General features: G+C 35.3%; 1 protein-coding gene across 1 annotated transcript; it reads left to right on the top strand.

Moving 5' to 3' along the window:
• On the top strand, positions 1-24307 carry LOC127844843 (putative ammonium transporter 3). The gene is made up of 10 exons (XM_052375364.1): positions 1-88; positions 12194-12457; positions 13282-13570; positions 14252-14323; positions 16710-16769; positions 19081-19157; positions 20203-20316; positions 21500-21621; positions 22239-22407; positions 22869-24307. The coding sequence occupies exons 1-10, from the start codon at positions 1-3 to the stop codon at positions 23510-23512; spliced, it is 1899 nt and encodes a 632-aa protein (XP_052231324.1). The 3' UTR covers positions 23513-24307.
• The last annotated feature ends 623 nt before the right edge of the window (positions 24308-24930 follow it).

Here is a 24930-nt window from a genome sequence, read left to right as displayed (position 1 = left end):
ATGGCAGGAGACTTAATTTCAAACGACCCTCAGACGGACGCGATTTGGATCCTGTCATCAGGTTTTATAGTGTTCACCATGCAGTCAGGTAAGAGTTGACGTCTTTATTGCTGTAAAGAACGGGGACATACATAAGTCTGCCACTGATCTTTTAGCACAACTATACAAAACTCGTGTTGCTGCTGCTGTTGTTTATCTTCTTGTTTTTCTTCTTTTTTCTTTAATTTCTTTATAAAGCTAGACAATACATGCGTTTGCTATTCTTGCAAAAGAAGCCAGTCAATGATTCGTAAAAAAATATAATAATAATAATAAAATAAAAAGCTTCAATTGTTCGAATATACAATGCGCATTCACAATGTTTAATCTGGTATGAATTTTTGTACCAATCCTATTATTATATATTAATATAAAGTGATATATAATTAGAAAACGTAATTATATTAACCCGGTAACCAGCTGAACTTGTTATTAAAGATTGCAAGTTTACCTCAATATGGTCTGACAAAGATGTTATTAGACCTGACTGTTGTCAAAGCGCCTATTATACTGTTGCATTCCCAGTTTTGTTTATTTTGTAATAAACCGTAACATACTTGAACTTTTACTCAAAACAGGAAATCTCTGTTATGGTTATATGATATTTAAAAAATATGTAGCACGTTACATTTACTATACTTTATAACATCGCGAGTTAAATGAAATGCATTTAGTGCATTTTTCTTGCCCTATGCATTATTCGTTAAAATTTAACTACGCTAAAGTCCCTTTTTATAGAACGCATGCGGTATTCAATGTATATTTCATTAATAACGACTTAACTAATACCAATGTATCCAGCGATTATTTAACCGATGAAAGGGTGAATTAGTAATTAGCCTGTTTCATACCAATTCTAAAAAAAAAAATCCTCGATTTAACCGTCACATAAAAAAAAAATTATGCAAATGACGGCCAATTGGGAATTATAACAACATCGTGACCCACTTCCGCATTCTTCCGGAAATTAGTAATCGATCTTACATACTCTTGTCCATTAATAAGATACGTAGGATTTATATGTCAACTAGATTTCGTTTTGTTACTTGAAAAACATAAAGTCAGTGTATGAAAAAGTTGATATTACGATTGTGCATGTAATTCGTGTGTATACAATTAAGAGCACTCGATTCTTGGTTTCAGCGGTTATGTTAATATTTGATATTCAGTGCGCTATTGAACAAGCACCAGAAAAGTACATATGCACACGGCATTCTCACATTTTAAACATGTTAGTCAGCGCCATAATATCGCCATCACCAGGATGTTTTAATTACACTATAATAAAACGCATCGTAAAGTTTATTAACGTGAGAAAAACGGTTCTAAATGCAAGCAAACGGACGCTTCACCTAGGACAACATTACCCTTACTAGCACCACCAAGTCCTTACTGACTATGGAAATTACCAATACACCCAAACGTAGACACCGCAAAAGCACGAAGCGAACTCGTTAATACAACTTAAGTCATCGCCTTGTGAAAGACATGTGAGGTTGAAGTTAGTCTCGAGACTTATTATTGTCACGCATGTATTCAAACAAAAATTGGTGTGAACGAAAAAAAAATAGCATCACAGGTTAATTCAGAATTATAGGTGAGGAGGATTGAATGTTAGTAGCAATTAATAGTGCAGACGTTAGAATGGGAACATTTACCACTTTATATTTTATTGATGTGATACTGATGTCTCCAAATCATCAAGTATTACTAAATAACAACAAATTAAAGTTAAGAGCAAATAGCACCAAAAGTGTTCATTATTAAGACTTTTCTTTACATCAATCGATATCAAACGCACCACAACATGTACATACACTCTTAGAGTTTCGTGGAATGTTGACTTAATTTGTAAATGATTAGTGAAAAAAACACATATATATAATGATAAAAACAATAATTCCTTCCAGTTTTTGAGCTAAGGTCTACTTCTATGGCTGTTTTTAAGATCGAAAACATTTTAAATTAATAAGTTGTCACCGATCTTCATTGAAAAGTTAAATAAATAGTAATTAATACTACTAAATGTTACAAGTCACAAATACCAAAACTGTCCACATATATCAACTAAAATTTAACATAAATAGTGTATACCCTCATATGACATAGTTTTATACTTTGGTAAGATATCCTCAAGACATGAATCCAGAATTTATGTTGAGCTTAAATGATAAAATGACATACCAACTTACATGTTCATGTCTTTCATGACGTCTTACTGTGTTGAACAGGAAAGGACGTCAATAAACATTTGTAATGTCAAGCGGCTACAAGTTAAACCCACTAAACATTGGAGAGTGTCATCTTGGTCCAAACGCAATTGAAATTAAAAAATTCGAAACAAATTAATTCGATAATATTGATATACCAATTGTTCCAAAAATTAATTATTTAAGAATTACACACAGCTGATACAAGTTATCGTTGTTTTTCTGTACCCATACTTAGTGGGTTGAAATATTAAAACACATATTCAACCTATCAATATTACGAGTTATATCACATGAAATGTGATTAGAAAGTGACAGATGTTTAAAGCCAAGTCTTATAATTTCTTGATTTCGTTTGTTCTTTCGTTCTTTTTCTTTTCTAGTAACTGACATTTTGTTGTTGTTGTTGTTGGACAAACTGAGGCAGTCCTGTGTTGTCCATAGAAATCGTGCGATTTAATCATCCGTCCTATTGTATGTCAACGCGTTTGTTTGTTTGTATGTTTAGTATACTCTTGTATTTATAGTTTTTTTTTGTAACCCCCCCCCCCCCCTCGGATCCCAAACATAGATCTCCATTAAACATCTCGTGTGTACCTTTACACATTATGTTACTTACACTACTATTAACGACTATTAATTGCGTAAAAATATCTTATTATTTTGATTACAAATATGATAAGCATTTGCTTGTATTTATGAGGTGAACACGCAAGAGGTCGCCGTGGTGTAACGACCGAAAAGGTCGCCGTGGTGTAACGACCGGGAGGTTACGGGTTCGATCCCCATCGTGGGAACGTTCTTTAGATCTTCTCCCAAAGACACCAAGTACTGGTTCTAGGCCCAGGAAACGGACTCAAGAGCGTTAATTTAAGCCTTAGGCTTTCGATGCAATCTAGCTAAAATAAATAGGTTTTAAACTAAAACATGAGAACGCGTTTAACATTTTTACTAAAATGTATCTATAGCCATTAACTGTACTGATTTAGAGTAATAATTTTCGGATTACACTGAATACATTTTTGCAACGAAGATTCACATAAGTATCTAAATGTTTGAAGTAATTTTAAGTAGTATTAGAGTTAGCCTCTTGCTTTTTAATCACTAGGGATTATACACGTGAATTATACTTATATATTATACTTATATTTATTATACTTATATTTATTATACTTATATTTATTTATATAAGAGTAAGCCTCTGGCTTGTAATCACTAGGGATTATACACGTGTATTATACTTATATTATTTACCATGCGAACACCGTTGTCGCATTGAACAATGTTTTATGTCCCCCGCCACTATTGCCCTGTCTGTTGGTTTGTTTGTGTGTTTGTTTGTTTGCCCCAACTTTAACATTTGCAATAACGTTTGAAATATTGAAGATAGCAACTTGATGTTTGGCATGCATGTGTATCGCATGGAGCTACACATTTTGAGTGGTGAAAGGTCAAGGTCAATGTCATCCTTCAAGGTCAAAGGTCAAATATATAGCTTCAAAGCGGCGCAAAAGGGGACATAGTGTTTCTGACAAACACATATCTTGTTTTTTTTTCTACGTTTCATCGCGTTATGAACAAAGTCCACGTTTTTTCCGTAATATTGTTATTCACATAAAGCACTCTTAATCCCATGTCACTATTCCGATATTAATTAACGCTAGTGCATATTACAGATAATAGCCGTTTTAACTAGGGATTAGTTTAGCTATGTTTCCTACTGTAAACGCACACGAGATATTTTGACCACTATTTCCGTGAAATCCCTCCTATGCCTATATAACAAACAAACAATACTCGGTTTTTGATTTTAGCCGCTGGGACATACCGGATGTCCGTTTATTATTAAACTTAACATCATAACAGTATCCATCAAACCGTCAAACATACATCACATAGTAGCGCATATGATAATACAATCTTTCCTAAGTCATCATACAGTCTCATTCTGTGTCAGTTAAGTTCGATACATCTATCAACTATTCGATTCCATATTTAATTTCCATAATATGAAATATTCACAAATTATTATAACAATTACATGTACACCATGCGAGTTACCAAGGCTGAATGACAAAAACTGACCACCGTTCAACCATGCACGAATATCTTCGTGCTTCAACAGAACCCCTTATCGGCAAAACAGTAATTTTCGACACATTCAATAAATTTCAAACGCCGAACATTATATTTATTGCAGCTATTGGTGTTATGTATGTTGTTATACGCTATGTCGTCGTTATGCTAAACGACAAATCATGTAAACTGTTGACTTTATTTTGTTTACAAATAATCTCTTTTGGCCCTAGTAAACCTAGAAATCTTATTTGCACATATGCACATTTTACTGTATACTTTATACATGACCAGCCTTCGAGAAATTATATGAAACTGTCGATGGGTGATATGGCGGTCCATATATCATGTCATTTGTAGTATAGTCAACTAGTATTAAACAGCTTTAGATCGTTGTGTATGCTAGTAATTAACTAACAAAATGCTTATTTATTTTTTAATAAACCTATATTACATGTATCAAACTTTCTCATCTCCAATATGTTTTTTTTTTCTTTTTCTATCCTTATTGTTACATTTACATTGCTAATCCTGTCAAGCATATTTCAAGAAGTTGCACGAAACGTTATTTATTGTAGTAAAACCTCGCGGCCATTCAGCCATTAATGTTTGTGTGTTAAACTTGGGTAACGATATAGATGCATACCGAATGACTGTGGGTTTATTTAATTCAAGTAAATATTGTTGTCGTAAAAATTCGTTTACATGTGGAGTGCAACAAGCGGAGGTGTATTACTTTGTCTCACATTATTTTACCTTAAAGCTTCATTATTCGACAGTTTTCCTTTGAAATGAATCTGTTATTAATTGACTCTTTCTTTGACGTTTGCTGTTACTTTGATCACGGGAAATCGAGCTTAATCTAGGACCAGATTACAAGGCACTGAGTATCTTGAATTTGAACGTTCGGTCAATACGCAACAAACTTGATTATATAGCAAGTAATCTGTGTAATTTAATGCTTCACGGAAACTCATATAGCTGATGTTTTTCACGATAATTTAAAAAAGATTGAAGGTTTTTATGCATGTTTTCACCGCAAAGATTATACTCCTCGCTCTAGCGGGTTATTAATTTATGTAAATTAGTCTTTTATACTGTCGCGGTGTGTTATTTAGTTAGAATGTCCCCTTTTGCACTCATTATGGATTGAAGTTCAAGTTAATACTGGCTACTTATCCGCTTTACTTTGCTGCTTTCATCGTCCCGCAACTTGAGTGTATTGTTTTGGAATGACCTTGAAACTAATAATGATAAAGCCTTGGATATGAACAAATGTTATTATGCTCGGTGATATAAACGTAGATAAACTCAGAAACTGTACCCGTCTTAAGCAGTCAGTTGCAATATTTAATTTAAACAACGATATAATCGAAGCAATAAGAGTCACTGCCAACACTTCTACATTCTACATAATTATCTCCGACAATTTAATTGTATTGAACAGTGAGGTTTTATCAATTGATAATTATGTTAGTGATCACCATGCCTTGGCTGCGCATATGCTAGTCCCATATGTCATAATTACGCCGATGCAGAGACATATCTGGTTGTGTAAACGAGCTGATTTTCAACGTCTAAAACATTTTATTAATATCGAAAACTTGAATTTTATAACAAAGATGAGTGTAGAAGATGCTCGTGCTTTATTCGCGGAAAGACATGTAGACCTGATGAAAGTATGTATTCCATTTAAACTAATTACAGTCAGTCCAAATGATATTCCTTGGCACGGCTCTATGACATGTAGACCTGATGAAAGTATGTATTCCATTTAAACTAATTACAGTCAGTCCAAATGATATTCCTTGGCACGGCTCTATGACATGTAGACCTGATGAAAGTATGTATTCCATTTAAACTAATTACAGTCCGTGCAAATGATATTCCTTGGCACGGCTCTATGACATGTAGACCTGATGAAAGTATGTATTCCATTTAAACTAATTACAGTCCGTGCAAATGATATTCCTTGGCACGGCTCTATGACATGTAGACCTGATGAAAGTATGTATTCCATTTAAACTAATTACAGTCCGTGCAAATGATATTCCTTGGCACGGCTCTATGACAGATAGACCTGATGAAAGTATGCATTCCATTTAAACTAATAACAGTCCATGCAAATGATATTCCTTGGCACGGCTCTATGACATGTAGACCTGATGAAAGTATGTATTCCATTTAAACTAATTACAGTCCGTCCAAATGATATTACTTGGCACGGCTCTATGACATGTAGACCTGATGCAAGTATGTATTCCATTTATACTAATTACAGTCCGTCCAAATGATATTACTTGACACGGCTCTATGGCATGTAGACCTGATGAAAGTATGTATTCCATTTAAACTAATTACAGTCCGTCCAAATGATATTACTTGGCACGGCTCTATGGCATGTAGACCTGATGAAAGTATGTATTCCATTTAAACTAATTACAGTCCGTCCAAATGATATTACTTGGCACGGCTCTATGACATGTAGACCTGATGAAAGTATGTATTCCATTTAAACTAATTACAGTCCGTCCAAATGATATTCCTTGGCACGGCTCTATGACATGTAGACCTGATGAAAGTATGTATTCCATTTAAACTAATTACAGTCCGTCCAAAAGATATATTCCTTGGCACGGCTCTATGACATGTTGACCTGATGAAAGTATGTATTACATTTAAACTAATTACAGTCCGTCCAAATGATATTCCTTGGCACGGCTCTATGACATGTAGACCTGATGAAAGTATGTATTCCATTTAAACTAATTACAGTCCGTCCAAATGATATTCCTTGGCACGGCTCTATGACATGTAGACCTGATGAAAGTATGTATTCCATTTAAACTAATTACAGTCCGCCCAAATGATATTCCTTGGCACGGCTCTATGACATGTAGACCTGATGAAAGTATGTATTCCATTAAAACTAATTACAGTCCGTCCAAATGATATTCCTTGGCACGGCTCTATGACATGTAAACCTGATGAAGTATGTATTCCATTTAAACTAATTACAGTCCGTCCAAATGATATTCCTTGGCACGGCTCTATGGCGTGTAGACCTAATGAAAGTATGTATTCCATTTAAACTAATTACAGTCCGTCCAAATGATATTCCTTGGCACGGCTCTATGGCATGTAGACCTGATGAAAGTATGTATTCCATTTAAACTAATTATAGTCCGTCCAAATGATATTCCTTGGCACGGCTCTTTGACATGTAGACCTGATGAAAGTATGTATTCCATTTAAACTATTTACAGTCCGTCTAAATGATATTCCTTTGCACGGCTCTATGACATGTAGACCTGATGAAAGTATGTATTCCATTGAAACTAATTACAGTCCGTCCATATGATATTCCTTGGCACGGCTCTATGACATGTAGACCTGATGAAAGTATGCATTCCATTTAAACTAATTACAGTCCGTCCAAATGATATTCCTTGGCACGGCTCTATGACATGTAGACCTGATGAAAGTATGTATTCCATTTAAACTAATTACAGTCCGTGCAAATGATATTCCTTGGCACGGCTCTATGACATGTAGACCTGATGAAGTATGTATTCCATTTAAACTAATTACAGTCCGTCCAAATGACATTCCTTGGCACGGCTCTATGACATGTAGACCTGATGAAAGTATGTATTCCATTTAAACTAATTACAGTCCGTATAAATGATATTCCTTGGCACGGCTCTATGGCATGTAGACCTGATGAAAGTATGTATTCCATTTAAACTAATTACAGTCCGTCCAATTGATATTCCTTGGCACGGCTCTATGACATGTAGACCTGATGAAAGTATGTATTCCATTTAAACTAATTACAGTCCGTCCGATTGATATTCCTTGGCACGGCTCTATGAAATGTAGACCTGATGAAAGTATGTATTCCATTAAAACTAATTACAGTCCGTCCAAATGATATTCGTTGGCACGGCCCTATGACATGTAGACCTGATGAAAGTATGTATTCCATTTAAACTAATTACAGTCCGTCCAAATGATATTCCTTGGCATGGCTCTTTGACATGTAGACCTGATGAAAGTATGTATTCCATTTAAACTAATTACAGTCCGTCCAAATGATAATCCTTGGCACGGCTCTATGACATGTAGACCTGATGAAAGTATGTATTCCATTTAAACTAATTACAGTCCGTCCAAATGATATTCCTTGGCACGGCTCTATGACATGTAGACCTGATGAAAGTATGTATTCCATTTATACTAATTACAGTTCGTCTAAATGATATTCCTTGTCACGGCTCTATGACATGTAGACCTGATGAAAGTATTATTCCATTTAAACTAATTACAGTCCGTCCAAATGATATTCCTTGGCACGGCTCTATGACATGTAGATCTGATGAAAGTATGTATTCCATTTAAACTAATTAGAGTCCGTCCAAATGATATTCCTTGGCACGGCTCTATGACAAGTAGACCTGATGAAAGATGGTATTCTATTTAAACTAATTACAGTCCGTCCAAATGATATTACTTGGCACGGCTCTATGACATGTAGACCTGATGAAAGTAGGTATTCCTTTTAAACTAATTACAGTCCGTCCAAATGATATTCGTTGGCACGGCTCTATGATACGTGCATTTTCGCGCAAACGCGACATACTTAAAACTACTACTATAAAAACAACCTTCTGGAAACAACTGGGCTAAATTCAAATACGCTCGTAACAAAGTCAACATTATGATTAAACATGCAAAGGAACAAATTTACTCCAATATGGAAACTACATTTACTGATTTTAAATCGAGAAATTCGAATCAATACTAGAAGATGTTAAAACATTTTATACACACGCATTCGCATTGTAATGTGATACCACCCCTAAAATCGGTCGACATGCATTAAAACGTAACTATATATACGTCTGCTGAAGAAGATACAACGTGCTTAAACAAATATTTTTTCTCCATTTCAACTTTAGCTACACCTTGGGGAAATCTTGCAAAAAGTGTCGTTGACTTCTCTTGACTTTGATGTTAGAGAATAATAAAAGTGAATTGTCTAACCGTACCCGAAAAGTATGTGTCGGCTCAGCGAAGTCGCAGTCATTGGAAGTACATGCCGGTGTCTCGCAGGACCCAGTATTGGAACCGTTGTTTTTACTGATTTATGTAAGCTGTATTGTAGAAAATCTTGTTAGTATTACCCGACTGTTTGTTGACGATACTTCAGTATCATGAAATGCACCCGTATTAACCGATCTCGATGGTAATTAAAACCATGACCACTGTCTAATTAACGTTTGGGCAAAACGATGGCTTGTTGATTTAAATCCAAAAAAAACCTGGAGCAATTCTGTTTACAACCCAAAAGAATATTCCTTTTCCAGAATAAATGTTATGTAATATACCCGTTACATTTGTTGATAATCACAAACATATCAGTATAACGTTTTCGCAGCGATGGGAAACGGAACAAACACAAAAATAATATTCTCACAACTGCGTCGAATATATTTAACACATTTGCGATCATTACTAGAATACGCATGCATTGTATGAGACGGTTGTACATTGTACGACAAGGAATTACTAGAAAAAAATCCAAAACTAAGCCGCGCGTCTTATCTCTGGCCTTTTGTCCTTCTCACTAACAAACGATCATACTGGAGTTAAATGGCCAAGTCTAGACAAACGGCAAAGTTTTCTTAATCTAATTAATATCAAGCAAATGCATTAAGACTAGTGCCCCAATTACCTTACTTACCTGCTACTACAAACTGTTCATGAACAATCCTCTCAAAGTCTTGAAACGCGGATGGCTATATTATTTTATCAAGAAAAACTGTCCTTTATTCACGCTCGTTTTTACAATCTTCCATTAATCTATGGAATCCGTAACTTATTGATATCAATAACATGGACACCAATTCGATTTTTAAAACTTCCTTGAAACATTTTTTAATTTATGCGAAGATAATGCCCGATCTTCTACACTGGAAATAGCAATTCAACAATTCTGCATGCCCAATTAAGATATAATTGCAGTAACCTAATATCGGACCCATTCAATAGTCACTTTAAAAGCACTCCTCTGTGTGCTTGCGGAATCAAAAATGTTGAAGATTACTTTGCAGCGGATAGCCATTCTATACATCGATGGTGACGTCACTACGACGCATCACATTCCCCTGGTTTGGTGAATTATGTTTCCGCCAAAGTAGTTCTGCGTAGGAATGAAAATGTTAATAATGAAAGAAAAATCGTTTTTTATTGTGTGTTTAAAATGGAATGTTGTTTAAAGAAATGGTATTTAATTATGTTTAAATGTGATTTTGAATCTTAATTAAGACTGTTAGCGATTATCAGAAGCACGATTACCTGACCTACGTTCGCTTTCACTTTTCACTCGTAAAAGAAGTGCTACCCACAATTCCTTTCGCGTTAGTACACAGGTCAGTAAGACCGGTGTGTACAAAATGGCGGATAGCTCTTTTTAATGAGCTAAGATTGTTTTATCCCCTTTACTGTGAGCTGCTCCTTTATGGGAAATAATGAAAACATTACCTTCATTTAAAATATATTATAAAAACGAAGCGATTCAATACTTTTTCACTTTGCTGGAGAGGATTTATAACTATCATTATTGATATCATTTACCGCCATCATCATCATCATCATCATCATTATTATTATCATTATTATTATGACTGTTATTATTGGTAACGTCTGTTACTATTGGTCGTACTATTGTCATCATATCCCGATTGAAATTAACATAATAAAATGTTATGTTCTCCCATGCACGCTGTGTTAATGACATAATTTTGATTAATGGTATGCCTGTCACCATCATAACATGTTAAAACTATCGCAAAAGAAAGACCCAAGATGATGTTGAAGAACTTAAATTGTAAACCCTTTGCCATCATGTATGTAAGGGCCAAATGTATATTGTTGTACAATGACATTTTTTGCTTTTGAAAATAAAAAATGTTTAAAGTAAAGTTTACAGATAAAATATGCAAATTCCATAGTGATCTGGTGTAAAACAAAGTTCGTGCAATTTCTTGTAAGAGCATATACTTATGAATTGTTGTTCATACATATCATCCGTTTGTCTCTGTTGTCAACTGCTTGTAATTGATTTTATATTTGATATTTGTGTGGATTGTGTTGTTTTGTGCGTGTATATTTGTGTGTGTTTACATTCAAATGTACTTGCTTTTCTCATGTTGGAACTGAACGAGATTAATTTTATTAATAAATATACATTTTTTTAAATTTATTACATTTTGTGTTTGTTAGTTTAAGCCTTGACGTCAATTCGCTAATATAAACAAGTGAGCCTTGTCGCGCGCAAATGCATGTGCCTTGAGACATATCCAAACAGTGTCTCTGCAGAAATTCCTCTTCATCCGTATTATTTGCTGAAGCGCGTAGTAATGACCACATAACTTGCGTGACTTGATAACGTACTGGGTAATCCCGACTAGACTGCGTGACAGTGAATGCTGGTTCGAGCTACGCTCGAAGCAAATGGCATACTATCAAATTAACCGCCCATTCTAAAGAGTTATATTTGATATCATAGCCAACGTTCAATTGTGAAGCGATTGGTTTCGTTACCAAGGATGCGCGTCATAATTTATGGGCCTCTCTCTTTCAAAACGATGTTTAAAGCGTTTGCGTTAAGTGTCTTTCCAAATTAGCATGTGCAGTCTGCCCAGGCTAATCAGGTACGACATTTTACGCCTACCGGTTAATAGTAACGGTATAAATAATAAGTATTATATATATATATATATATATATATATATATATATATATATATATATATATATATATATATATATATATATATATATATATATATATATATATTTCAGGGTTTGGGCTGCTGGAAAGTGGCTCGGTTAGCGTGAAAAACGAACTGAACATCATGATCAAGAATGTCGTCGATGTCTTGTTCGGCGGTATATCGTTCTGGTTGGTCGGCTATGGATTTAGCTTCGGTAACGGGTCGCTTAGCAACCCTTTCATCGGCTGGGGTGACTTTTGCGTCACTGCTGAGGAAGACAAGCTCGGTGTTACTTACTCCAAATTTATATTTCAAGCTTCCTTCGCAACTACGGCTACCACAATTGTATCAGGTATTAGTAAAATCAGGTAATATGCAAGACATTATATTGAGCCGTTATTCAATTAAATGAGGAATAAAATTATCACTCTTAATTAATTAATCCTATATCCCATTTACAAACATATATGTATATATAATATTTAAATATTAAATCTATTCGGAAATACTGGAAAAAAAACTCGGACGGAAAAAGTAAGTGGTCTCTGCTATTTTAAAGGGATCTTTTCACGCTTTGGTAAATTGACAAAATTGAAAAAAGTTGTTTCAGATTCGCAAATTTTCGTTTTAGTTATGATATTTGTGAGGAAACAGTAATACTGAACATTTACCATGGTCTAATATAGCCATTATATGCATCTTTTGACGATTTTAAAACCTAAAAATTATAAAGCGTTGCAACGCGAAACGATTGAATAATTTGGTCTGTTTTTGACGTGAAATTTTGTGAAACTATGAAGATTGCTTATATAAGGTATAAAATACGTCATGCATGTGTACATGGCGGAATAGCTCAGTAGGCTAAAGCGTTTTTACTTCAGGACTCTGGCAGGACTCTAAGGGTCACTGGTTCGAAACCTGGTCCGGGCAATGTTCTTTTCCTTTTTTTAATTTTATTCTTGATTTTTTACTGGAGCTTTTACGATCCAATGTTTACATTTATCGATATAAAGCATTTAATGAATAAGTTAAAAAATGCCAAAATCTGTGAAAAGGCCCCTTTAAAGGGTCCTCGATTACACGGGAAGAACCCGTGTCGAGGAATTAATACTTATTTACAAAAATCTGTCCGTATGTAATACAAATATGTTAATAATAAATCCCTGTGGTTTTCAGGTGCAATGGCGGAGCGAACTAAACTGCCGTCCTACATGCTGTTCTCCATGTTAAACTCAGTATTGTTCAGCGTGCCCGCCCATTGGGTGTGGGCCTCTAATGGGTGGCTTCACGCGCTGGGCTTGGTCGACATTGCAGGGGCGGGGCCAGTGCATATTGTTGGCGGATTCACGGGCCTTGTTGCCACCCTCATTCTTAAGCCGCGTCACGGACGATACGTGGGCGTAGTTAACCGGCCTCCCGTCATGAGTTCTCCAACCAATGCAGTCCTTGGGATGTTTATGTTATGGTCGGTTTCTCCGTAGTTATGTTGCATTTTCGTTAATCTTTGTAACAATTTAACACTAAAAATAAATGCCAAATAACATAGATACCCGAATACACGTATCCATATGTCGGCTATGAAATGTTTTTTGCTGGGTTTAGTCTCATACCGTTGTAATGGGAGAAGACTTTAAAAATCTTAATTTACATAAAATATGATCGCAAAATATCCTACGCTTGTTCAAACTGAAAGTGATGACATTATTATGCATTACCCTGAATATCTCCTTACGTCCAATGTCAGGCGACTGTTCAATAAAAAAAGACCTACTATTAGTACTGCATAACTCTAAAGGTACCAGAAATTTATCTTGAAATTTTGGTAACACATAAAGAGCAATGTGGCGTATATGCCCAACTCTCTCCACCACCTGGCAAACGTCTTCCAACTGTTGCTAGTCGCCAAATGCCAATGCTAAAGACAATTATGTAATACAGTATTACATGTATCACATCAAATTACATTACAGTGTAGTACAATACATGACATTGCGCTGTATTACATTACATTGTATTATATTACATAACCTTGTATTATATTAGATTGCATTACCTTACATTAATTATCAAGAAGATATTATTTATCATAACCAAGATATATAATGATATAATAAATGATATGTACTATAAATTGTGCACTCTCTAGGTGGGGGTGGCTGGGGTTCAACAGTGGCAGTACCTTTGGAATATCAGGAGACAAATGGAATCTGGCAGCAAGGTTCGTACCAGACGTTATAACGTAACAACCGCAATATTTTCAAACAAACTGAGTCGTTGAATTGTATAAGCGGTCATGAGTTAAGTATTTTCCTTCTTTTCCCTTCCGATGTTCGGATATCCAATTTCAGAAGATATTCAGACGCGCTTAAATATTTTATGCATCTGTATGGTTATTTTTTGCTCAGGCATAGTGGTGTTATATAATACGCATAGTTGATGCGATATCTGATGACAGAGAGTAATTAATGATGGTCAATAAAAGATATTGAATGTTATTTGCAAAATAAATATTTTATAAAAATACATGGACAATCATGTATATGGCGTGTCAAACGTTGCAAAATTCAATGTTTCCATACTTATGTGGTATATTTGAATATGTATGTTCTATATGTATATATATATATTATATATGTTTAAATCCGATATATGTATTGCATAACAAATATATGTTGTATAATTTCATGTTTATGTTCGATATTTTCATATATATGTTCTAAAAGGTCATATATGTATGCAATATTTTAATATATATGTTGTATAACTATGATATTTGTTTGGTATAATTTTCAAAATATGTGTGTTTTATAATTCCATATGTTTGTTGTAAAATTGTCATATATATGTCCTATAATTTGGGAAATATTTATAACGGGTATGACTGAGAAGCGGGTATGGCTTCTTCGAGCGTTAAGTGCGTAAATGTGTCTTCTTCACGAGTGAACCGTCACGCTGAGTTCTATTTTTCAGATTAAACAGGCGTCCATTATCCCAGTAGCAGGTTTATTCGGCCCAGGCCTAATACCTGGGTCTATTCGGCTTCAGCCTTATTCGGACCAAAATCAACGGGGCTTAATCGACCCTATTTTTAATTTTACATGTTCTTTTAACTTAAACACCATATCGTTTTCTCCAGCTCGAATGCGCTCACATGATAGGCACTTTTTGTTTACGAAATTCTACCAACTAAACTGATCGCACAAATTCCGATCGATTTTCGTAAAGTTTGCTAAACCATATACCGCTATAAGATATGTTAAAATCGTTCTAAACTTGTTAATAACTTAAATCTTCATAAAATTGTATCTGTTAAGTTTCCTGCAAAAAAACATCACCTCCGAGGTTACATTCCACAAGGATGATTGTGATTCCGGCAAATCAAATCCTTCGTTTCAAATCGGTATGACTGAATTGCGGGAAGTGCCCCTTTCAAAGGACAGGGCTTTCTTTAAACGGAGGGCATCATATGTTTTATTTTGAATATATTCCAATAGATACAACAGACAGAAATGCACTAATAATCTTAATAAATAACTCATACAATATTATTGAAATTTCAGCTTTAATATTTATGAGTCCTTTTCCTTCCACTTAAAGCCCTTTACGCGGGATTTAGCCATCTCCGCTTTTCAGGCACGCCTGTTCAAAATATTTCCCATGATGCTAATTATAGAACATATATATGAAAATTTTACAACAAACATATGGAATTATTGCACACAAATATGTTTATAACACACACATATTTTGAAAAGTATACAACACAAATATCAGAATTATACCACATATATATCAAAATATCGCATACATATATGAGCTTTTAGAACATGTATATGAAAATATAGAACATAAATATGAAATTATACAACATATATTTGTAATGCAATACATATACCGGATTTTACCATATATATATGAATTTATACAACATATATATGCAATTATACCACACAAAAATGGAAATATACAACATATATATACAAATATACCACATACATATGGAAACGTTGAATTTTGCAACGTTTGACACGCCATACATTTCTACTAGGCATAACATATATTTATTTTAATTTTCATCAAATCGCATGTTTATCGTTCGTTTTAGGTTTTAATATTATCATCACATGTTTGCTACATGTCTTTAATAAAAGTTCAATGTTGAGACTTTATTTAATAATGATTGAACTAAGAAAATACCATAAAAAGTGTTGTAAGGTTCTTTTTGATTTGTTTTTTCCTTATTCCTTTATTCCTTTGTGTATGCTGTATGCTATAAGACGATGGGTATGTTTTGTGGCAAATTAAATATTTGAGCCGCGCTCTGTGAAAAGGGGGTTAAAAGCATGTGCGCAAAGTGTCATCCAGATTAGCCTGTGCAGTCCGCACAGGCTAATTGGGGACGACACTTTCCGCCTAAACTGGATTTTTGCTAAGAAGAAACTCTTTAAACGAAAAATATCCTAAAAGCGGAAATTCTCGTCCCTGATAATCCTGAGCGGACTGCACGGGCTAATCTGTGAGGACTCTTTACGGGCATGCATTAAACCCCTTTTTTTACAGAGCACGACACATATGTATATAATGTTTGAATGTGAATTCTGCAGGTCTGCAGCAACAACACTATCAGCCTCGGTAGCGGGTGGGATATCCGGTCTTGCTTTGAGGTTTGTAAAAGTATCGTGTATTTCTACACGGTCTGTTTGTATTGTAGTAGTAAAATCTAAAAATATCTTTGTCAAATTTCAAAGACATTTGAACTCTTCAGAACATATTTTTCTACAGTTCCATATTCTTACTGTTTCCTGTGTTTGTTCCTACACTAAATTATATTCTGATTTGTTAGCTTTCATATGGATAGCAATGTTAAAAATTACAATACCTTTGTATGTAAGAAATAAACATATTTCGTACAAGTGTTTTTCCACGTGTGATCTAATATAATCATTTTGATGTTTCAGCTTGTTTTTAAAGCAGTTAAAATCCTTATAAAGATATGCGTAATGTTGCGAGCTTTCGTTCGCACGGGAGTTTATTATTTTCTCTACTCGAAATTCATAAATAGAATTGCGAAAAACGAATAATTTAAAAGTGCACTAAGTTATCATATTAGTTACGTTCGAATAATTATTATAAAGATTTATAAAGATTTTTTTTAAACTCCATTTTATAGGTAATATTCAAGTTTAATGAAGCTTACTATTCAATTCAATTAGTATTGGTATAGAACGTACATTTACTAGAATTATTACGTTGAATTACTACGGTGAACACCATTGCATTAATTAAAGGCCCTATACAGGTGACAAATCCAATTATTATGCATAAAAACTGGTCTAATTTTTACCGGATTTCAGTTACTTTTGCATAAGAAATGCTAATAATACAGCTTAAGTGCAACGTTGTCAAGAATTATGGAAGATATACCCGTTTCATAATTGGAAGACTTTGCAACTAACGTGATTTGTAAACCCAAAGCGGTGACGTATGCTAAAATAGCCGAAAGAACATTCAATGCAATTATATATATATATTGTTTTTGATAATCTTTATGAATAGAATATGGAAAAAAATATTTTAAAATCGGTAAATAATTACGGATCGTCACCTTTATAGAGTATGGCAAGCGGTTCGGCGCATAATCCCAAGAAACTAGGTTTCTCATGAGAACCTAGGTTCTCAGAATGAGAACCTAGGTTCTCATTTCTCATGAGAACCTAGGTTCTCATGAGGACTATGGTTCCCAAATGAAATCCTAGGTTCTCATGAGAAACCTGTTTTCTTGGGATTTCATAAACCTAGTTTCTCATGAGAACCTAGGTTCTCATGAGAAACCAAGTTTCTTGGGATTATGCGTCGAACCGCTTGCCATAATTAACCTCCAGTTGTATCCCATTGCTGGGTACACGCTGGCGGCATATGTGTAAAATGATAAGAAATGGGCGTGAAACAGTGAATGTTACTCCCCAAGAACATTTTTGAACGATAATCAGACAATGCTTAGTCTGAACACGTTAATAAAAAATTAAACTGTTTATGAAATACATCTTTAATTGTTAATATTATTTTGAGACTAAAAATTCAAACAAATTCAGATCAATCGTTACATAATTCATTGTTACAGCATTAAATGAGTTTCAGATATTCAGTTCCCTTGTTCGGGCCTCAAACGACTGTACGGTACAGTTTTCTATTTTAGGTATGTCTGTGATATAGTAAGCAATCATATGGTATAAATATAAGTTTTATCTCTATTGATAATGTGTAATAATGTATTATTCAAGCGTAAGATATCGGCAACACTGCAAGAAAAACGTATGCGCTAAAGACTTTGCAAACATATTTCAATAACTTGAGATATCTGCAAAAATAAAGTTCTTAACGGCGTGTTTTCATTCTGTCGAGCCCGTGTGTAATCATATGTGAACCCCATTGATCCTGCGCCCTGAATAATAGATGTCCCGTTTGCAAACGAGCAAGTTTACGCCGTCCGACGCGTAATTCTGAAAACCTAGGTTGTAATGAAAACCTAGGTTCTCAGAGAACCTAGGTTCTCAGAGAACCTAGGTTCTCATGGAACCTAGGTTCTCATGACAACCTAGGTTTTCAGAATTACGCGTTTCTGAGAACATAGGTTCCATAAGAACCTAGGTTCTCTGAAAACCTAGGTTCTCAGAGAACCTAGGTTCTCAGAGAACCTGTGGTTCCCAAATAAAAGCCACGGATATGGAAAGCAGTTCGACTCATAATCCCAAGAAACTAGGTCTTTCATGAGAACCTAGGTTCTCATTATGAGAACCTAGGTTCTCATGAAAACCTAGGTTCTAATTTGAAAATTTGGGTTCTTGAAGCCATGAGCAATCTTCTCATGAGAAACCTAGTTTCTTGGGATTATGCGTCGAACCGCTTGCCATAATAGAGCCTTTAAATAATTAATGCCTTTGAAACATTGTTCAGTCATGTTGCAAAACTTTTCAGTTTCATAGTGAAGGACAGAAAGTTCGACGTGACGTTCTTAATTAATGGTCTTCTTGGATCGCTGGTATCGGTGACAGGTAATTAGAAGAGCAATTAACAGTTTCCATTGCAACGTTAAATAGGCCTCGTGCAGAACGCAACCAATACTTGATACAAACGACTTGTTGATGTTATATGCGCGCGTGTTGCATAAACATTTAAGTTTAGACAAAAGATGTAAGGGAACTTTAATTTGAATAACAAAACACCATATATTAGCGGGAAAGCAAGCTTCGTAGCAAAGAGACTGACACAAGGTAAATACTTAAACTTAAGTCATCACGTAGAAATGCTTGCTATGCTGTTCTTGTGTTAAATTATATGTTGTCGGTTAGATTGTATGACAAGTCTGCAATTACTCACCTTCATAAACGTGAGATAAAATTTCATTTATATTATCTATCAAGCAAAATTTAAAAAGGTTACGAGAAGCGTGTGTTCTACCATTTTTATTTTATAAAACAATTGCTTTGGAAGGTATTGTTGTCAAAAGATCATTCTGAAAATGTATTGGCCCTATTACTTGTTAGGTGTACGTGCCTTCCGTTTAATTAATTCGCAATTATTAAATCTGTGAATCTAGAGCATCCATTTCCCCTAAAGACTTCAATGATCCCCGTAAAAGTCAGTTTCAATAATAACTTTCCAATAAAAGAGATTTTGTTACATAAGCATAATGTAAAATGGGTACAGCAAAAATACTGCACAATAGGACGCATTGACGTTATCGTAGATATACAAGAAACACGTGTCTTCATTAATCAGGTAACAACCTGGTAAACCATCACTGAAAAATACCCATTCACCCCACGAGTCTGTTGCAAAAAAAGACATAATAATTAAAAATAACAGTATGACATAGCCAATAGGCGCACCATTCTTTCAACAGGGTAAACATTGGACGCTTTTTATTTAAGACTGTCGTAGAATGAAACAGCTTGTTGGCGCACACACGTTGAATCATGTCAATGTTGTTGTTTCTTCATGCGTTTTTTTATTTCATTAAATTAAACACAACTAATTGTTTTATTATTATTATTATTATTTTCATTATTATAATTAAATAATATTCACGATTTTCAGCCGTGTGTGCTATCGTGCAACCATGGGAGGGAATCATAATAGGTTTTGTGGGCTCGGTTATTTCCAATGGCGGCGTAGCTCTACTGGACAAACTCAAGGTCGACGACCCAGTGGGTACGCACTGAAATGAGCCTCTTTCTTTGAGAACTTGGCTTAAATGGGCATTTTCACGTTTTGGTAAATTGCCAAAAATTAGATTCGCAAATTTTCGTTTAAGTAATGATATATGTGAGGAATTAGTAATACTGAACATTTACCATGCTCTTAAATATACATGAAATGCATTTTTTGACGATTTGAAAACCTGAAAATTATAAAGAGTTGCAACGCTAAACGATTGAATAATTTGGAAAGTTATGTTGTTGTTGTTTTAATATTTCGCGAAACTACGAGGATTGCTTATATAAGTAAAAAATACATCCTGTAATAGCATGAGTGTGGTTGGTCGAGTGGTCTAAGCGGGAGATTTTTTACTCCAGGACTACTTTTTTTTTTAAATTGTATTCTTGGTTGTTTTTTGTTTTTTTAACTGGACATTTTTAGATCAAATGTTTACATTCATCAATATAAAGAATTAAATGACAAGCTTCAAAAAATGCCAAAATATGTGAAAAAGACCCCTTTAATACATTTACGTAAAGTAGCGTCCCAGGGCCCTGTTTCATCAAAACATGCGATGCGATATCATAGCCGATCGTCGATCGCTGATTTTATACTCTTTTGCGATTGCGATATTTTTTTAAATGCGTTTCATCTAAAATATCGATATTTGATGAAACGCAAATTGCGATCAGATAAGCGATGTGCGATATTTTAGCAGTAAAATTGCGATGCGATCGTTGATGAAACGGGGCCCTGGGCCTTTGCAGTCCGCACAGGCAACTCAGCGTCATTTTCCGCTTTCATGGGACTCTTCTAAATAAAAGTCCAGTGAAGGCGGAAAATGGTCTCCCTGTGCAGACTGTGCGGATGGCTAGCACTGTATATACTATTGGCTATACAAGGCAGAAAACCGATCGTACTACAGCGAATCATATTATTGTTGTCGTTTTGCGGAGCGCATCAAACGCAAAATACTGCTGCTTTTCCTACGACCTATACTAGTTGTATACAGGATATCTAGTTCTTCGTTTCCCCTCCCAGACTTTATGAAAAATCATTATAATAATCATGTTAAAGATTTGGATCGAAAAGTTCACATTTCAGTCGTTTAGCAATATAAGATGTACTATTCAAGCATATATTACGATTCTCATGTGCTGGATTGCTATAATGTTCTTTCGTTTGGACTGTAAAGGATGTGTGGGCACGCATGCGCTGTCTGGGACATGGGGTCTGATTGTGGCGGGACTGTTCGTCCGCAAAAACAACCTCATGAACGCACTTTCACTACATAAAGCGTCCACCGGCCTCTTTTACGTAAGCAAACCCTTAATACTTGTATCTTGTATTTGTTATGTCTATTATTAATTTTATTGTTCTGAATTATGCCACGTAATTATATTGTATGGTGCCACCGAGCTCAAATAATTGAGATTCTAGGTGTAATTTTACGAATGCTTTTTATTTAATTGAGACATTGTCTACATATGTGTCTTGTTCTGATAAAACTGGGCTTAATTCATGTGCTTAAAGTGCCGTCCCATATTAGCCTGTGCAGTCCGCACAGGCTAATCAGGGACGACACTTTCCGCTTTAATGGTATTTTTAGTTTCAAGGAAGTCCCTCCTTACCGAAAATCAAGTTAAGGCGGAAAGTGTCGTCCCTGATTAGCCTGTGCGGACTGCACAGGCTAATCTGGGACGACACTTTACGCACATGAATTAAGCCCAATTTTCTCAGAACAAGACACATACTATACAGTCGAGAAAACCAGTATTATTATGGGCCCATGTATTTTTTTCGTGTGTTTTATGTTTATAAACAAGTCAGTCGGAAATAACAAAACGCTGCTTACGTTGATAGTTTTGCAATACAACAAGAGAATTCGGTTTTTAAAAAGTATATTAATTTTACAATTTTTGTTTAAATTATAGGGCGGAGGTTTCCACCAGCTCGGAATTCAATGCTTGGCGGTGGTGGCTATAGCGGCATGGACAGTGGTGGTGTCTTACATTTTCCTTAAGGCTATTGACGCTACCATAGGACTTCGCATTTCTTTGGAGGAAGAGATAATAGGCGCTGATATAGTTGAACACGGGATTGGTAAGAAGAATAATCGATTCACTATATAGAACTGAATAAATTTAAAGGTGCTGACATAGTGGAACGCGGGATTGGTTAATGGACCCTTCGCTTCTTTTTATGATACCATCTGGAGAATACATATGCGCATACTTAAACAGATTCGTGTATACGGTTCCTAGTCTTGTGATCGCTTACGTGTATTCATAATTGTATTATATGAGCCGCGCTCTGTGTAAACTGTTGTCCCCGAATAGCCTTTGCAGTCCAAGCAGGGACAACACTTTACGCTCTAACTGGATTTTCGCTAAGAGGAGAATTCATTGAGATAAAACAAGATGAAAGCGAAATTTTTCGTCCCTGATTAGCCTGTGTAGACTGCATAGGCTAACCTGTGACGACACCCTATGCACATGCATATAAAACCCTTTGCACATAGCTTAAACTTACGATATTATAAAAAGCGATTTTTTTTCCAACAGGTGACTACGAATACGACAGGAAAACAAATATGCTCATCCTCTTGCCAAAAATCAACGACTTAAAACAAAATGGAAATGCACCAAACGGTAAACTACGAGACGACCAATGCTCGCCTGGTATAATTAATTTGTCTGAAATTGACCTATCGAGATTGGGATCGGTTTTGGACCGCAATCGATCTCAACAAAGTCCTCGCCTTCATCACCATCTTCTTGGCAGCACGGCACGGAGGCGAACTGAGCACGAGATTAACTCAGAACTTGCTCTTGGGAAAGAAATCGAGGGCAAGGCAGACACGCAAAGGAGACACCAGAAAAACGGCCATAGGTCATTGGTCTCTATGCTAAATAATATCAAGACAACTGTGTTAAAGTGGGGCAATGGTAATACACGTAAATCGGTAGGACTCGGAAAAGACACTGACAGAAACATTAAAATTAGCGACAACTCGTTCAGGCAAATAGACTTGCTTCACTCATCGAATGGTTCCGTGTGTACAGATGATGTTAGTGTGGTGAATGTTGGCAATCATAGAGATATGTCCGCAAGTATGGATACAATCTGTGTAGACATTGATGACTTGGGATGTTCAGATTATCATGACACTATAACCATTGGTCGCCGAAAAGTCACTAGAATTTAGATCCGTATTTCGAAGGCTGATTGTTAAACTTAAAACTATCGAATCAAGTCATGTATTAATATATGATTTAATAGTTTCTCACTTAACCGTGGCTGTTTATAGGCAGACTTAGTTTTCGGGTTTGAACATAGCCGTTACTGACAAGACTAACCTTGTTTGGGCAGAATGTTTTACACAAATCTGCATGTATTTCATTTGTATTAACAGTATTTAGGCTAGGCTGTCTGATTTAAAACAGTGTGACTTCGATTGAGCGATTGCCAGACCGGTTTTGATGAAATGATTGATCTATCGTATACTTTGCAACTTATAACTTTTGAACGATATGAATCATTTGTAGTCGTGAAGGACCTGGGATCATAATTTCCATTACCAATCGCTTCTACTATTGCTTGCTATAAAGATGCCTTTCAAAGTGTACATTTGTCATATATTGTGATTAAAGGTCTGTGTTAACATAAAATCATTATATATGCACGTGCCAACTGCATACATTGTTTTGGTTCTAAATAAGCGTTTTGATGATTGTTCTGTGTGGGTTTTTTTTTCATATCTATTTAACACAAACGCGAATTGTTTAAATTGTTATTCTCGTGTACAAGTAAAACATGTTGTCGAATTACATGTGTATTAAAACGCATGATGAACGTGTATTTAATAATCATCAACACCTTTTGTGTCCGGCATTTATAATTGAATAACGTAACAAAAGAAGGCAATAAGTAAATGTTCAGATGTATTGCAAAAATCAAATACCCGGTATATGAGTCTTTCGAAAACTGATTATAACATGTACAACCGACAACTTGTTTCAGATACTGTATATATTATAAATAATCATGTATCATCAATTACTCTGACACTGTCAAAACTACTGAATAATTAACTATAACACGTTTCGCGTTTTAATAAACTAAATTCAATCTAAATATATATATATAAAGACACATAAAGACATACAGCAGTTTTACTTTGCATTTATTGAAGAAGTAAATGTGAGATGTGTCTTCGAAAGAAATCAATAAATTGTCAGGCTCCATCATCAAGCAATATAAAACTAGAATTATGCCATAGACACCGATGTTCCACGACACATGTTAGGACACACACAAACCACTATGGCCAGAGAGGCCAGTAAGGGACAACACTTGGGGAGTAATAACAGATCACGAAGGGCAGACGAAGAGGTGGATTGAGCACTTCCAGGAGCTACTCAACAGGCCAGCTCCTGCGAACCAATCGGAGATTCTGCCAGCTACAAGCGATTTGCCTTTCATGAGCTGCACTCCCACAAAGGAAAAGATCAGCAGCGCCACCAAGCAATTAAAGAACGGCAAATCTGCAGGACCTGACACCATACCTGCAGAAGCGCTTAAGAATGACGTGGAGACCAGTGTGGAGCTAATACACCCACTCTT

The sequence above is a fragment of the Dreissena polymorpha genome, chromosome 9 (assembly GCF_020536995.1).
Source record: "Dreissena polymorpha isolate Duluth1 chromosome 9, UMN_Dpol_1.0, whole genome shotgun sequence".
In the NCBI taxonomy this organism is placed as follows: Eukaryota; Metazoa; Mollusca; class Bivalvia; order Myida; family Dreissenidae; genus Dreissena; species Dreissena polymorpha.
This window is presented reverse-complemented; position numbering and strand designations above follow the sequence as displayed.

Excerpts from the sequence above, each read along its gene's own strand:
- LOC127844843 (XM_052375364.1), top strand. The coding sequence starts at position 1 with ATGGCAGGAGACTTAATTTCAAACGACCCTCAGACGGACGCGATTTGG. Across the intron at positions 12,458-13,281 it reads GGCTACCACAATTGTATCAG|GTGCAATGGCGGAGCGAACT; the intron begins GTATTAGTAAAA and ends TGTGGTTTTCAG. Across the intron at positions 20,317-21,499 it reads CAAGGTCGACGACCCAGTGG|GATGTGTGGGCACGCATGCG; the intron begins GTACGCACTGAA and ends TGGACTGTAAAG.